The 17,252-nt window shown below is 46.9% G+C and overlaps 1 protein-coding gene across 1 annotated transcript in view; it reads right to left on the reverse strand.

Moving 5' to 3' along the window:
* Window positions 1-13,988: 13,988 nt before the first annotated feature.
* Gabbr2 (gamma-aminobutyric acid type B receptor subunit 2) overlaps window positions 13,989-17,252 on the reverse strand; it is a 325,955-nt gene continuing 322,691 nt past the window's right edge. Inside the window, exon 19 of the mRNA XM_060379878.1 lies at window positions 13,989-16,566. Coding sequence (XP_060235861.1) covers window positions 16,401-16,566 — 166 coding nt within the window. The 3' untranslated portion in view covers window positions 13,989-16,400. The remainder of the gene's footprint in view (window positions 16,567-17,252) is intronic.

The following is a 17,252-nucleotide window of genomic DNA, read 5'->3' on the forward strand; positions in this document are numbered from 1 at the left end:
TCTGGATTCCATTTGAGAGGTGGATTCAGGCGGATTCTCTGTAGCTTATAAGAATCCCTCTTAGAAAAGATCATTCTGAGTGAGGTATCCCAGAAGGAGAAAGACACACATGGTATATACTCACTTATATAGACCTATAAGATATGATAAACATACTGAAATCTATATACCTAAAGAAGATAAATAAGAAAGAAGACCTGGGGTAAGATGATCAATCCTTACTTAGAAAGACAAATGGGATGGACATTGGATGTAGGAGAAAACAAGTAACAGGAGAGGAGCCTACCACAGAGGGCCTCTGAAAGACTCTACCTAGCAGTGTATCAAAGCAGATACCAAGACTCATAACCAAACCTTCGGCAGAGTGCAGGGAATCATATGAAAGAAGGGGGAGTTAGTATGACGTGGAGAGGATAGGAGTTCCACAAGGACCAAATATATCTGGGCACAGGGTCTTTTTGAGACTAATACTCCACCAAGGACTATGTATGGATATAACCTAGAACCTCTGCTCGGATGTAGCCTGTAGTAGCTGAGTAACCAATTGGTTTTCCCTAGCAAGGGAAATAGGGACTATTTCTGACACGAACTCAATGGCAGGCTCTTTGACCTCCCCAACCCCCAAGGGAGGAGCAGTCCTGCTAGGCCACAGAGGAGGACTTTGCAGCCAGTCCTGAAGATACCTGATAAAACAGGGTCAGATGAAAGGGGAGGAGGTCCCCCCATCAGTGGACTTGGAAAGGGGCAGGGAGGAGATGAGGGAGGGAGGGTGGGATTGGAAGGGAATGAGGGAGGGTGATACAGCTGGGATACAGAGTTAATAAAATGTAACTAATAATAATAAGAATAATAATAAGAATCCCGCTTAAGTTTTACAAAGGAGGTAACATTAGACATGTTAGCATCACCATTGTTATCTGTAGTGAAATATATATTGTAGAAAAAGGCAGTAGACATACACCTTTGTGTTATAGTGTAGCAGAGGCTGGGGAAATAGCCTTGGGTTAAAAGCTATTTTAACCCAACATTAACATTCTTTGAGGCGAGTTTAGCTTAGGAAAGGCAGAAGCCTTTCATGACATAGTGTGGGGAGCCACTGGTCTGTCAGGCTGCTTTGTTATTTAGATCTCAGCTGAAAGACCTGTTTTCACCCTGGCCTTCACCTGGAGTCAGTGGTAAGCAAAATGTTTTGCCGAGTCTACCTCCTTTTGTTGGAGACAGCAGGTGGGACATCTTGTCAAGTTCACAGCTTTTGTTTACGTGAGGATCACACAGACAGGTGGTTGAGGTAAAAGAGTTTGACTTCTCTGTGAGCCCATTCATTGTACTGAGGTGCCTTTGCTCTGCTTAGAAAGGGATTATTGGAATAAACTGGGGGACTAGTTTTCTACTGGAGCCCTCTCGGAAAGATCCCATGTGTAGTGTGTTGGTTTATTAATTTTCTTTCAGTCCTCACTCCTGACTCAAGAACTGTTTGACTCTGCCGGCAGGCTCCGGCAACATAGAAGGGGCAAAAGCTCACTTGATCTTGACTTTTAGTATGGTTACATATCATGGAAGAGAGGCTGCTTCTCTCTGTTCGTAAGACTGGATGTCTATATGCCTATACTTAAAAGATAAACCAAAGGAGATTTAAAATCTTGAGCTTGGAACCATGGTAGTGGATCATAGAGTGGAATGTGGAGTGTTTTATTAGAGTTGGATTAATAAATCAGAGCTCTAGTGATAAACGTCAGAGCTCTGGACAGTTAATATAACCATAGCGTAGCAACAGTAGGAAATATGGAGCATTTTGATCTATTCAGAATACCTTAAACCACCTTAGACCTTCCAACCATTGTAACTTACATCTGTCAACCTTAAAACTTGCATCTAACAACCTTAAAACTCTAGACCCTCAAACAACATTTTCTTAGAAGCTTCATAACTTAAACTTCTGTATCCTTAGGCCTTTTTTAAAAAAAAAAATTTACTCTGAGTCACAGATGAGACTGCTGTGAGTATTTATTGTCCTTTAACAAGGTAGACTGTGTCTACACCTGAGGGTAGCAGCTTTAGGAGTGACAATGGATGCTCGTCAACCTCAGGCCTCTACAAACACTTATGCAAGCATGCACACGAGTGTGGGCACACACACACACACACACACACACACACATACACACACCCCCCACATGTGCAGGAGGCAAAAGAAGAAAGAAAGGAAGGAAGGATTGAAGAAAAGTTTGTCGCAGATGACCGTGTCTCTGGAAGGCACAGTCCTAATTAGGGCTGTTTGAGACACTTCGTACCAGGCTCTTGGGTGATAACGCAGACAAACCATTAGCCAGAGGAAAACACTTCTCCTGGGCTGTGATTGGCCCGAACACTCCTCAGGCTATGCAAGCAGCCCAGGGCTTGGGGAGGTAGCTCAGGTGTAAAGCATCTATCTGCCCAGCAAATGTGCGTGAGCACTCCCACGCACATGAGGGCCTGGGTTCAGTCTCCAGTGCCATGAAATAAATGCTGAACAATCAGGGGTCACATCCAAACAGGGTAATTGAGAAGTTTTCTTTGAAAATAAAAGACTTATTTGTTGTAATTATGTGTATGTGTCTGTGTGTAGACATGCACAGACATGCACACAGTTGTAGTTGTACCCAGAGGTCAGAGGCACTGGATTCCTGGGCTCTGGAGCTGCAGGCAGTTGTGAGCTGCTCGTGTGGATGCTGGGAACTGACTTAACTGCTGAGCCAATCTCCTCAGGCAGCCTTAAAAAAGAAATGTAGGGCTGGGGACATGCCTCAGTTGGTAGAATGACCACCTAGCATGCTCAAGACTTCTGGATTCAGAGTCTTGGCCCTGGCTTCCATCCAAGTATTACATAAACCAGTCATAGGAGCACATTCTTGTAATCCCAGCAGCTGAGAGGTGGAGGTCGGAAGACAGAGGTCCAAGATCAACCTCAGTTATAAGGGGCATTTGAGGCCAGAGTGGAGTACAGCAGATTCTGTCTCAAAAAATCTGTGTATCTGAATCTATGTATCTCACCCAACGCCCCGTGGCACGGGTGTGAGGACAGCCTGGAATAGCGTCATCTTCATGGGAGGGCTCCAAGAAACAACTTGGGCTTCTCGCTTTCCAGCGCGCAAGGAGGGTCGAATTATGTCGTCTCTTCAAATCCATGAGACAGCCTGCCCCCTAGTGGCTCAGAATGACTGTGTTGAAGATGGCTTTAGAGAGTTAAGTTACATAAAACAACCTAATCTAATATGAAGAGCCTTATGGAATGGGCAGATCATCTGAGGGCACAGGAGAAGACAGGCACACGGGAGATCTTCAAAGAAACCAACCCTGTTGACGCCTCAACCTGGGACTTCCAGGCTCCAGAACAGTGAGGGAATTGGTTTCTGTTTATCAACCACAGCACCCACAACCCCCGACCCCCACCTCACAATGAGTGCTTCCTTGGGAACTGGTCCTAGAAGCAGCTCAAAATGGCTTAGCACACCAGGAAATTTCTTGGAAGCCATGTTGAATAAGCATAAATGTGAGTCATACCACAAAACTTAGTTTAGAATATTCTAAATTAAATTTCAAACTGGAGGCTGTGAAGGGATTCAATGGCAGGAACGAAGAAGGCAGCAGGAGGCGTATTTGGCACCGTGCAGCTGCGCCGGCTATGTGTGAGGACGAGAAAGAAGCTTCTGGGCATTTTGTCCAGCCAGAAAATGGAGCACTTAGTCCTACAGCAGCCCGGAATGACTGAGCCTACGCTGAGCGAGCCAGAAGAGGAACTGCTCTAGAACTCATGGCTGAGGCTCCAAAGACCCACATCGGGGGTCTGGCTTCTAGAAGCTTGCTGTTCATATGTTTCCGGGTCTCCCTGTCACGTTTTGTATGGGTTAAATCAGAAGACCAAGGTGCAGATGGCATCCCGCTGGGGCAGCCATTTGCAAGCCAGAAACCTCAGCTGGGCTCCTTCATCTTAGACTCTGCAGTTTCCAGAACAGGGGTTAGGAGGAATACATACCAGTAATCTAAGGGGAGGGGAGGGGGAGAGAGACAGATAGATAGAGAGAGAGACAAAAGCTCCAAGTAGTAAAACCCCGCACCTAGCCATCTCTACTATAAAAGCAGCAGTACCCTGGATGTACAATCCATGAGGTGTTGGGGATGAGGAAACCTGGCCTCCAGAATTCCCTTTAGCAGTGCCCTCCCCGCCCCCTCCACCCGGCCTTAGTTCTACATCCTAAAAACAAGGATCCTAACACCTGCTGCAGACACGGAATGTTAATGTCCTCTGCCTGCTCCGGGGAAAAGGGAAGAGGGAAGGAAAGAAGTTTATGCTGTATGTTTAGGGACAACAGGAGGGCCTCCCCGTTGATCTAGAGGTATAGCTTGCCCCTTATTCTAATGCATGCGTTTCTGGTTATATTATGTCAAAATGTCATCTGCTATGGGATAAGCTGTAAACAGGAGCTTGTCAGAAAGCGACACCTTGTGGCCTTTGTAGGTACTGCCCTTCTACAAAGCTTTTCTACAATCTTTTACAAGTTCTTAAAAGCATCCCCGTGCCACCTTTTACCCATAATGTATCTCAAACAGACATGCCGCTAATTTGACCCCTTAAAAGCCTTTAGTATACCTACACCCCCATTTATTTAGTGAAATCCAGGGAAACCTTCTATCTAAATCACATATTCCTGTTCAGAATTGTATTATGTGTTTTAATCGTACATTTTAGTTTGGCCTAGTGGCACACACCTTTAATCCCAGAACTGGAGAAGCAGAGGCAGGCAAGCTCTGTGAGTTCAAGGTCTGCTTGGTCTACTTAAGAGAGTTCCAGGACAGCCAGGACCACTAAAGTGGCTAAGGTATTATCTTTGACTCCATTTTGTGTTTGTTTAGACAGTTCTCAGCCCTCTCTCTCCTTCCCCACAATAGTCATGGCTGCCTTGATAACATTTTTGAGATTTCCAATGACCTTGGCCATGGTCCAGATGTATCAAGCAAAATAATTAAAGTAAGCTAAAATAACTGAGGAAGATATGAGCAAAAAGTTGTAACATTATGTCTGAAATAATTACTGTACATTTCACTTTGTAGAGAGAACTACCTGAAAATGAACTTGAGGTTATTTGAACTTATCTTTTTTTAAATAATATATTTATTTATTTATTATGTATATGGTGTTTTGCCTGCATGTGTGCCTGCACACCAGAAGAGGGCACTAGATCTCATTATAGATGGTTATGAGCCACAATATGGTTGCTGGGAATTGAACTCAGGACAATTTGGAAGAGCAGACAGTGCTCCTAACCTTTGAGCCATCTCTCTAGCCCCTTGAAGTTTTCTTCTATGTCATTTTCTCTTTTTCTATTATGGACTAGGAGTACTTTACATGCATGTGATTATACAGTAGTATTGAAAATACGTTAAAAAATTATTGGGTATCACACTCCCTTTCTAATGTATCTATTTTTTTCATTAATATCACTTTTTTGCTTCAAAATATTTTACCATGTATTGTGTATGTGTGGTGTGTGAGTGTTCATGAGAGAGCGAGAGTGAGAGAGAACACATGCACGGAGGTCAGAGGGCAACCTGCAGAAATCATTTGTCAGGACTTGAACTAGGTCATTAAACTTGATAGTAAATGCCTTCAGCCACTGGGCATCTCTCTGGCCCCTCTTTCTCTCTTCTTCCTTCCTTCCCTTCCTTTCTAAAATTAACTTATTTAAAGCCATACATCCTTTGCAAATCAATGTCCCTGGCGGTTCTGTAAAACGTTGAATGAGGTAATGGTTTCTGGAAATGGAGGACCGAGAACCATGTGTGCTCATGACATGATGGGACCTCAGAGGACAGGATGGGCTCCTTGCAATACCTCCTGGCAGGAGCTTGGAGCAAATAGTGGTGCTAGCAGCCAAATCTCACCTGACTGAGCATAATGGAGATTCAGTTGCATGTGTCAACCACAGCACTTGGCCACAGAACCTTGAGAAAACTACCTGATGTTGCACACATGAACACGCTTTCATTTTATATTCCATGTTGAATTATGAATGTGAAATAGGTTCTGCAAAAAAAAAAATCTTAAAATTGTCTTCTATTTTGTATTGGTGGCTCACGTCTGTAATCCTAGCACTTGAGGAGGCGGAGGCAGGTGGATCTCTGTGAGTTTGAGCCAGACTGGTCTACAAAGCAAGTCCAGGACAGCCAAGGCGAACCAGAGAAACCTTGTATCTAAAAAGTAAATAAATAAATAAATAAATAAATAAATAAATTTTTGTATTGTATACATATATACACATATAGTTTATTTTTTTACAGTTATTTATATATTTATTTAGTGTGTGTGTGTGTGTGTGTGTGTGTGTGTGTGTGTGCCAGAGGACAATTTTCAAGAGCTAGGTTCTCTTCTTCAACCACAACCACAAGGCCCTGGAGATTAAATCCATATAGTCAGGGTTAGCAGAAAGTATCTATACTTATTGTGCCTTCTTGCTGGTACTCGAGTTTTTTGTTTTTTTGTTTAGAGGCTTCCTAGGACTCATCACTCTGCAACTGCAAAGACCCCCTGCAGTGGCTTTGTCTTGATGTCTTCATTCTTTCTTGAGCAAAATATTTCATTCCAGAAAGAGTCAAACTTTGTAAATTATTAGTACTAAAATTAAATAATAGTTCTCAGCCAGGCATGGTGGCATAGGCCTGTAAACTCAGCACTCAGGGAGGCAGAGGCAGGCATATCTCTGTGAGTTTGAGGTCAGCCTGGTCTACAAAAGTGAGTCCAGGACAGCCAAGGCTACACAGAGAAACCCTGTCTCAAACAACAACAACAACAGAACTGCCTCAAACTTGCTGTGTAGCCAATGATGACCTTGAGCCTCTGATCCTCCTTGCCTCTGTCACCCAAGTGCTGAGATTACAGACCACAGGTGTGTACCGCGATGCCCAGTTTAGTTATCTTTTTAGGTCTTTTTCTTTCTAATACTGGGGACTGAGCTCAAGGCCTTACACATGCCCAGCAAGGGTCATGCCACTGAGCCACAGTCCTTGGCCCCTTATTTAGTATTTTAAAGAATGAGAAAACGTGGAATACTTCTATCCCTTTTCAGACTTCATTTCATGTCACAAAGCAATGAAAAACTCTAGACTTTTGTGTTTTATGTTCTTGGTCTTCTTTGGAAGCAATGCAGCAAGGCCGTTTTCTGAGAGAGGATGGGAAACCCTTGGTTTTGAGGTAGTAGGAAACAGCAAACATTCACTTGGCCAGTGTTCAAACTCTCTTGTTTCTGTCCCAGGCTAGCTAGAGAACTAAGTAGAAGAGCGCTCTCTTAGAAGTCAGCAGATATGAAGAAGAACGCAGTCCTCTGGTGTGAAGGAGCCCGCCCTGCACCTGCAGTGGGAAACAGAGCCACGCTGCAGCTTCCGGGCCCTCAGTCAGCTTCACATCCCAGCAGTCAGTTCTTGTGCCCTCTTGGGAGTCTCCAGGCCACCTGCGGACGGCCTTGTGTGTTGTTCGCACGTGCTGCCAAGCTACAGGGCAGCTATGAGGGTGGAGGTGCCAGGAGAGAGGGTGGGCTTGCACACAGCCTCGCACTGTCGTTTTCAGGTGACGGCTGAGAGTCACAGGCTAACATCCTGTCTCAGTTAAATGGGCTGGTTTAAGGGTAAAACTTACCAGGAAGCCTGACGATCTGTTTCCAATCTCTGGGACCCACATGGTGGATCTCTGAGGGACTATTCTGTGCATCTGACAGGCATGGCCCTAAGCTGCTGACTGGCCTCAGTTTCCCCATAGTCCCTAGGCCTGGGCCAGAGGTTCTCTGTCTGGGGCCTGGATCCTTAGGGTTTACCCTAGGTCAACCTCAGGCTTCTGCAACTTCATTGTAAGACTAAGAAAAGGTAAGTTTTTATCTCAAGACAGTCTGAAATAAATAACCATAATGGGTTATCTGCTGCTAGCTGCCTTAAAAAAAAAATACCAAAATGGTCTGTTTTATTTACAACACTCAGTGCGTCTTACACATGACACATTTTCATTGCCCAAGGCTTTTGAAAGCAATTCCATTTCCAGTGTGCAATGAGTTTACAGGAAAACCTTAAGATAGCCATTAGATACCTTAAACCTAAATTCTAAATTTTGATATTTTACACTATATTAATAGAGGACTGTTTTTAATTGAGAAAAACTAAACTCTGCAATTAATTACTACCCTCTGGGATTTCTGACTCAAATACAAACTGAATTAGAGTATGAAATGAAACCATTTATTATTATGATTAGATTTGGATGAATTATTCCAACCTTTCCTCCTCAATAAAATGCATTCACAAATTAAACATGGTAAATTACATTAATGATATTTTATTTCAATATTTTCCTTTTGGACTCAAGATCTCAGCTGTTTATTTCTCAATTTAAGGTATAGATAGGGACAATGCAGTTGTTGGGGAACTCTGACATGCCCACGCTCTGCTCAAGAACAGAAAAGCTTTTCAGAGAACCTATTTCAGGGAAGCAGGTGCCATCAGAGGCCCTTAACCCAGCCAGAACAGAATAGCAGGCCTTCTTTACTGTCACTCCTAATCATCCATTACCTAGATTTCAGAGAGTTCTGAGTTGATGACAGAAACCAGTCCCTCTGTCCAGTGACAAAAACCAAAACCTGAACCACTGTCTTGCCACATAAAGATCTATAAAGAGCAGTGAACAGTTTTAAGAGAACTGGCTTAATTTTCACTCGTAGAGCTGCCTCCTCCTAAACAAACAAAGGAATGGCCTGGCTCGCAAGCCAGAGAGAAGGCAGGCCCAGAGGCCATCCACACACTGACCCACCCAGGGTATCACTGCGCTTGCCCACTCCCATGACACAGTTCTCCTCAGAAAGATGGTTTCTTGCTCCCTGATACAGGTGCTGCCTCCTACAAGAAGTGATTGAATCGGGAGATATTGAACCGAGAAAGTTTCATGTTTGATGTAGTCCAAAGAACTATAAGAAAAAGGAACAGTGAGGTAGACTTGAGAGAGTTCAATTAAACTTGTGAGGGCTGACCCTTGGGCACTCTCTGTAATTACAGACTCCCCATCAAAACTTCCCTGAGGCACAGTGTGGCAGCCTCCCTGAGGGAGCATGAAGCTCCTTAGGGTTCACCCTAGGTCAACCTCAGGCTTCTGCAACTTCGTTGTAAGACTAAGAAAAGGCAAGTTTTCATTTCTATATGAAGTTAGCTGCTTTTTTTTTGGACATAAGAGGACACACTGAGTTGGGTGTCCATGCTCCCACCTCACATCGTGGTTGTGAGACCCAGGACTCACTCATCCTCTGAGCTGGGAGCTTTCGTGTGGGAGAGGGTGGTGTGAGAGCTAAGTATCTTGAGCCAGCGAGGCTCAGCCTCAGCCTTGAGGGCTCACTGACATCCACAGTCCCAGTTGCTACTGTATGTTACCTGGTCGGGGCAGCCACACGTACAGCGGAGTTAAACTTCCCGTGGGGGTCTGTGTCAGAGATGTTCACTTCGGCTTAAATAAAGAAAATCGATGTGATAATGGAGGCTTCACACCAGGCTGGAAAGCTCAGAGCGATCCCTGAGCCAAGCTGGGCTCCTCAGGAAACCACATCTAGCCCTCCACATTAAGGTGGTTACTTTTATTTTTTAAGCTGGATTAGTCATTTTGTTTGTGCCTAATCTGCACATCTGTTTGGCTTTTCCGTGAAGGCTCTCAGCATGAGTTTGTATCTAGCTTGTGGGTAACGTTACAGAGATGACATAAGTCACGGCTGGGGAGTGCAGCTCGGCAGGCAGAGGGCTTGCTTAGCATGCACGAAGCTGTGATCTCGAGTCCCAGCACCCCGTAAACCTTGCCTGATAGTGCATGCCTGTAACCTACTGCTTGAGATGTGGAGGCAGAAAGATCAGAAGTTCAAAGTCACCCTTGGCTACATAGTGAGTTCAAGGTCATATGAGGCCCTTTCTCGGACAAACAACGGCAAAAAGACTAAAGTCACTGTTACAGCTCACAGTGATCCGGAACTCTAGTTCCAGGGCAGTCACTGCCTTTTTCTGGGCCCCGCGGGTGCTACACACACACACAGACATAGATGCAGACAAAACACCCATACAGAGGAAGAAAAGAAAAAAAGCTGTCTGTATGTTTTCCAAGTGTGTGGATCCTACTCCTGGTTTCCCCATCAGACTTCTAGCCGAGGAAAATGGAATTGTCTTCCCTGCACAAAGTCTCTGAGTATTTCCTGAGTATTCCCGAACTATCCGGCTATGGGTGTGGAGAACAAGAGGGCAGCCACGGCAGCGGAGAGCAACCGTAGCCAAGCGAACTGCTCCTAAGCCGTAGCTGAGCCCTTGGGTCAGTTGCTAGTGACTAGACTCCTGAAGCTTTGACAGTAGAGTTCATTCTGCCATCAAGGTCACCACAGTGTTCCTGGCCCGGTTCGCTAGTATTTTTTATTGTTGTACTTAGGCTCTTGAGAATTGTGGCTCTGGGGCATCACACGTTTTTGGATGCTTGTTAGAACAGCTTGCTGTCCAAAGGCTCATGTACTAGTAGGTCAGATATGGGTGGTGGAAGGTGCTTAAGCTATGGGGCATCATCACCCTGGGAAGGCATTCATCCCGGTCTCCAGGAGTGACTGAGATCTCATGAGAATGAGTTGGTAGAAAGGGAGGCCTCCTTCTCCACTCAGGCAGATCCTTTTCCACTTCTCTACCATGTTGTGACTCAACCAAGAAAGCCCTCTTTAGAAGCAGACCAGAGCCAGGCGTGGTGACACACTCCTTTAATCCCAGTACTTAGGGAGCAGAGGCAGTCAGATCTCTGTGAGTTCGAGGGCATCATGGTCTACAGAGGGAGTTTCAGGACAGCCAAGGCTGCACAGAGAAACCCTGTCTTGAAAAACCAAAAATAGAAGCAGACCAGATAGGACAGTCCAGTCCTACAGTCTTAGCCCTCCAAATGTGAGCTAAACAACCCTTCTTTCCCCTCTTAAATAGAGCATCTTTCATTCCTTTGACAATTTCACACATGTAAACAAGGATTTTTTTTTTTTTTTTTTTTTTTGAGATAAGGCCTCACTTTGTAGTCCCTGTCTGGCCTGAAACTCACTATGTAGACCAGGCTGGCCTTGAACTCACAGAGATCCACCCGCCTCAGCCTCTTGTGTGTGTGCATCACCACGCACAGCTAACAAAAGCATCTCGATCACGTGCACACCCATCCCCTCTCCCACTCCCACCAGGAGCTCACAGCTCATCCCTCACCTCCTTCTGTGTCCTCTCTGTTTTGCATAATAACCCAGAGTCTGATCAGAGCTCACAGTTCCTGAGTGTGGTAGCTGTCTGGAAAACAGCATTTCCCAGCACTCGGCTACTCTTTCAGTCCTTCTATTTTTCCCCTCCCTTTCTGAGATGGTTCCCAAGCAGTGGTCTGTGTGTGTGTTTTTTTTTTATTTTTTTATTTTTTTTTTTTGTGTGTGTGTGCTCACGTACCCTTGCTTGTGCCTGTGGAGGCCAGAGGACAGTGCATGCCTGCTCTGTCACTGTCTTCCTTACTCTCTTGAGACAGGGTCTTCGCCTGAACCTAGAGCTGGGTTAAGCCCCAGCAATCCTGTCTCCACTCCCACAGCACTGGGTTACGGGTGTTCACAGAGACACCCAGTTTTTTTTATGTGGGTGCCAGAGATTTGAACTTGGATCCTCATGCTTGTGCAGCCAGAGCCATCCCTCCAGCCCCAAACTTCTTCCATAAAGTATTCATAACTAGCAATTCTGTTTTAGTAATTTTAAAAAAGACTAGTATACTTAATAAATTAGATATTAGTAGTGGTGGCCCTAAAGGAATACTGCTTACTGGCTTGCTCTTAGGTCATAGTCAGCTACCCTTTTATGCTGTCCAGGATTTCCTGCCTAGGATGGTATCACCCACAGTGGGCTGGGTCCTCTTACATCATTGTGGGGCAATAAAGACAATGTCCCACAGACACGACCCACCTTCAGTTGAGGGTCTCTCTTCCCAGGTACGTGAGGTTGACAACCAAGATGAGGCACCCGTGACACTTTCCGTGGTTGGGAGGCCGGATGGTGTTGGCTGCATTTCCAGAAGAGTGTCCCTTTCTCGCCCTCATCTGTGGGCAGCAGCACAGGTGTCTACACACGATCACCTGCACGAGCCTCTTTGGACACCAGAGCTTTCTGATAGTTACAAATGTGACACCAGAAACTCAGAGATGTTGAACAAGTGTCTGGAGGTCAAACAGCCAAGGGAAATCTGCGACCACCAGTGAGTTTGAGACATAAATCCACGGCATCACACGCAGGTGGGAATCTCTGACAGTCAACGGATCAGAGGCAGCCCCAGCTGCCAGCGCATACTGCGGCTGGGGTGCCAGCTCCCTCCCCATACCTGGCTCTTCTTTGTCTTTTTTGCTGACTACTTTGCTTTCCTCATATCTAAGTGTTAAGACTAGCTGCAAGACTGGAGAGATGGCTCAGAGGTTAGAAGCACTGGCTGCTCTTCCACAGGTCCTGAGTTCAATTCCCAGCAACCACATGGTGGCTCACAACCATCTACGGTGAGATCTGGTGCCCTCTTCTGGTGTCGCATGCATACATGTAGTCAGAACACTGCACACATAGAAAATAAATACATAGTTAAAAATAAAGACTAGCTGCAGAGCCCGTCCGTATAAAATTAAAATGTTAAGCCTATGGTTTAAGTTAGTAAGAGTCTCACGATAAGGGTAGCAATGTATTAGGTTAATCATGGGAGCACTGATGAAGAACTGTGCAGTTGTAAGTCCTGAAAGCTAGTCTTGTTTGGAGATTATGTCTCTGTAAAGCAAGTCCCGACTCTCCAGTCTGGCCTATGTGCTTATTTGGTGCTGTCTCAACGGCCCTCCCAACAGTCTGCGAGGGCACTTCTGTGACCACAGCACACTGGTGCCTGGTGTAGACCCTGGCAAAGGGCAGGTGATCAAGGGCATGGATCAGGCCTCTCCCAGGTCAGGACTCAGGACGTCTGTTTCTATGCAGATGCGTCATGGAGGATCCCACGTGCGCGACACTCCTGCCTCGGGATCGATCTCTTAGGATGTTTGACGCCCCATTTTTAGGCTCATGCCTGGTGTCCAGGTCTCGGGCTTCCCCAAGCTGCTTTGGCACCCTCAGCCCAGGCTCTGTCTTCCAAACCCAGCATTCAGAATGAACACATATGTTTAATTCTGTAAAGCTACAGAGTCTGTTTGATTCCTAGGAAGGAACAAGGCTGCTCAAGAGACCCAGGAGGGAGCAGGCAGGATTCCCACCCTAAGGAGCCCATGGTGTGGGTCTGAGGAGACAGCGAAAGCATGCATGTGTAAGGGAGGGCAGAGTTTACAGCCCAGAGAAGAGGACTTGGAGAATGGGCTGGAGTGGCAGGCTGAGGGTTTGGAAGATGGAGAGTCCAAACAGCCTTTGGATGGCATCCAGGACTACAGGGGAAACCTGGGGACACAATCCAGTTTGAGCTAAGCCAGACAAGAGGGGCTGGCTCAAGGATTTGAGGAGGGTAACCAAGCAGCGGATGAAGATGCAGGGTGCCGCTGGCCTCTGGAAACAATGCTCTGAGGACTGGACTCTGTCAGCCTCAGCCCTTCATCCCATTGCTCCCAGTTCTTCTCTTCTGTTGCAGAGTAAGTTCCTGACTGCTTAGGTCAGGTTCCTACCCTTGAGACAAACAGAAATTGAGGTCAAGCTGGGTGTGGCAGGAGGCAGGAGGATTGTGAGATCAAGGCTAACCTTGGCAGAAGAGTGAGACCCAATCTAAAAAGAAATAAATAGTAAATCAATCAATCAATAAAAGTTGGGGGTCACATGGTTGCAGACTCCTCTGTGATGTCAATAGAATGCAAATGAAGCAACCACCTCTGAGGGCCCTGAGTTTCAGACCACAGCACTTCCCATTTGGGAAGAGTAGGCATTAAAAGGAAAAAAAAAAAAAAAAAAACAGGAATTTTTTCCCTTTTATTCATAAAAACAAATTTGCAACAATTTATTAAAAATTGGTACCATGCAGTGCGGTGAGAGAAACTCTTCATTTACATTTGATTCTGCCAGTTCCGGTCTAATTGAAAGCAGTTGTGTGTGTGTGTGTGTGTGTGTGTGTGTGTGCACTAACATCATTGGAAGATGCCCTCGGGCGGAAGCCTCTAGGAAACGGACTGTGTGTTTGCTGCATATAAAAGAACAGAATTAGTAGATAGCCAGAATCACTTTGTGGGGCTTGTTAATTGCAGAGAAATTAGAAAAAAAAATGGGTGAAGCTACAGGATCAGTAGACAGATGTGTTTTGTGGGTTAACCTAGAAGACGAAGCACGGTTCGGAGTCACAAGGGATTACAGACACACGCTCACCTCCGACAATCCAAAACTTTTGTTTTTTGTTTTTGTTTTCCTGCTATGCTGGAGTAATAGTTCTACAGGTTTTTTTTTTTTTGTCTGTATACATTATTTACAGTTAATTATCTCTTTCCCTTTGAAAAAAATTAATGAGAGTTTTTAAAATAAAATTTGGTTTTGGTGAAATTAAAGAAAAAAAAAGCAAGGAAATACTGGTTAACACACAGTGACAACACGGAGTTTTAGTGCCTAAACAGAGAGTGACATCAACTTGACCTGTGATCTGTTGATATTTTTTTCCCCCTTAAAAGCTACAGAACCTCCGTAACCTCTCTTTGAGGGAGGGGACAGGAGAGCTAGGCTACGTGAAGTAGATGTTTTGAAATGTTGGCGATGGTGATTCCCGTGGGCCCTTTCGTCACAGACTGGTGGTTGACAGCAGTGTGCTCCTGACTGCAGTGGTCTTAGAGGAGATTATTGCCTGCCTGTTGAAGCTGCCTTTTGGATTCTTTAGGGGGTGAGCGACCCGCTCGTTTGTGCAGACGCCCCTGGACGGTGCCATTCAGGCCTTTAGCAAAGAATGAACCTCTGCCAAGGAATGTCAGAAGAGTCCTGAGCCTCCCTCCTGCTGGGTGCTCTTGGGTAGAGGACCTTGCAGGAAGCTTCTCTGGGCTGAACCCGCACCCTCAGCTTGTAGAAGGGCTGAAGGCTGTAGTCACTAATACCTCACAGGTCTGAGCTGCTTCACAGTGCAAAGCTCTCCTGGATGAGATCAAGCGTCCATCCTCAGAGTGACCCTGTGAGGTAGGCAGGATGAGTGTTATTTCAACCCCAGTCTATTACAGAGGGGAAACTGAGGCTCAGAGAGACACTTGCCCAAGGTCATAGAGGGAGTCTGAAGGGACTGAGGCCGGTGCTCTTTGGGGTTCAATTACAAGGGAAGTATGACATGATGGATGAGAAGCAGCCTGCTGACTGACCACCCCAGTGACAGCCGAGGTGGGCACTCCTGGTTTGGGGCTGGAGGGGCACTGGAAGGCTACCTCTGGAAGCCAGGGAGCCCTGGGCCAGCAGCCCTCTCTTCTGGAACACAGGGATGACTTTTAGCAGAATGCCCCTGATTCACTTTGGTCAAAAACAAAGTCAGTAGGGGAAAAAAAAAAAATCCCAGCAGCCCTTGGGCCCCCATGGGAGAGGTTAAAGTGCACAATCTTTCTTTATCATGTTTTCTGGGAGCAGACATTCCATGATTAGCTCAGGTGGTTCCCCTTATTACCGGGAACCCTAAATTTCAACACACGGACATGGCTGACGTGGTGGGTGCATGACAGACTGCCGGTTGCACACTGCGGAGCGAGTCTGCAGTGCAGTGCCCTGAATCCCCACAGTCCCCAGAACGGGTGGTATTGTGTTAATGTGTGGCAATTTCTCAGAGAGTAACAAACGTCTCTCTTCTGATGGATGTCCCCTGGGAGCATGCGCAGCTGCCTGCTCTGGTCCCCCAGCCCTGCGGGCTGTGTCTGTTTGCCCTTCCTGCTGACTCCCTGTTTCAGGGAGGCCGAAGTGGGCCGGGCCAGCTGCTGGGGACCTGGTGGCCCTGCTCACCTTCTCCCCCAGAGTGGAGAAGGGCTGGTGTGTGGGGGCGGGCACCACCGATGATGTGTGCAGAGCGCGGAGGGCCATTTCTGCGAAGCCCTTGCTCTGGCCGCTTGGCGAGCATAGCTGGAGTCTGAGGCCTCTCTCCTTGGTCTAGAGTTTGATTTGTTTTTGCAAGTTTCAGACATCCCAACTCCTTTTTGCAGACACCAAGGAGAAGTCATTGCCATTCCTCTCCCTCGTGAGAGTAAGACCTTCACAGGTAAGGCTCGAGGTCGGTGCCGAGTCCCTCTCAGCCTGAGCGCCATTCCAGCAGTCTGGTGAGGCAGCGCGGTGCCCAGCTTCATGCTGTCAGTGTGCCGGTGGCAGGTGCCTTGGCCCAGCATGGTGCTGTCCCCGGGGAGGCCCCGGCCCCAGGCCTCCCACCCCTACAGGCCCGAGACCATGACTCGGAAGGAGGGTGGCACATGTCTGTGGCGGGGGCTGGCGGTAGGGCTCACACAGGGGCTGACACAGCTGGCGTCCACGCCTCCGATGGACGGGAGGTAGGCGTGGTGCAGGATGGGAAGCTGGAGGGACAGCCGGCGCTGGATGCTGCAGGGAAGACAGGCGGAGTTAGTGAGGGCTGGCTGCTCTCCTGAACGCTCCTTGCTCCCACTTTGGCTAAAAAATTCTGAGGGTAGGAGTCGGTGTTCCTTTAAATCCAAGATCTGTTGGTTCAATAATCTAAGCCTTCAGGCGTGAAGCAGGCATTTGACAGGGGCTCACAGGTACCTACGATTGTCTTGGGGATAGCCAGGAAGAGTAGAAGGAACAAGATTGCATCTTGCCCCCTCCCTGATCCCTCATAGTCAAGGCTCGCTGACTGCTGCAGCTAACGCATAGCATTACGAGAACCTAAGCAATGCTTCACACACAGACAACACTCATGGCAAATCGCAGAAGCCTCTGTGTGGTGTGGCTTTCAATCCGGGCCCCCAAAGGCTTCCCAGCTGCCTGGCCCCTCCTCCCTGCCCTCTGCCACTGCTCTACCCAGCAGCCCCTTCCTCCCCATAGGCTCCTTTCAGCTTACTTGGTGGTTAACCCTATCATCCCAACACTGGGAAGTCATAGAAGGGGAAAAGGACACCCCTGTTGTGGCTGTGACCTTCAAGGCCCCTAGAGTCTCTCCAATTGCTCTGGGTGAATCTTCTGTCTTTTTTTCTGCAAGTCCTGCCCTCTGGAGGCTCATTTCCCTGACAACCTGCTTGGGGCACTCCTCCGTGTCTTGGTGATTGTGT

This window comes from Meriones unguiculatus, chromosome 3, assembly GCF_030254825.1.
Source record: "Meriones unguiculatus strain TT.TT164.6M chromosome 3, Bangor_MerUng_6.1, whole genome shotgun sequence".
Lineage (NCBI taxonomy): Eukaryota > Metazoa > Chordata > Mammalia > Rodentia > Muridae > Meriones > Meriones unguiculatus.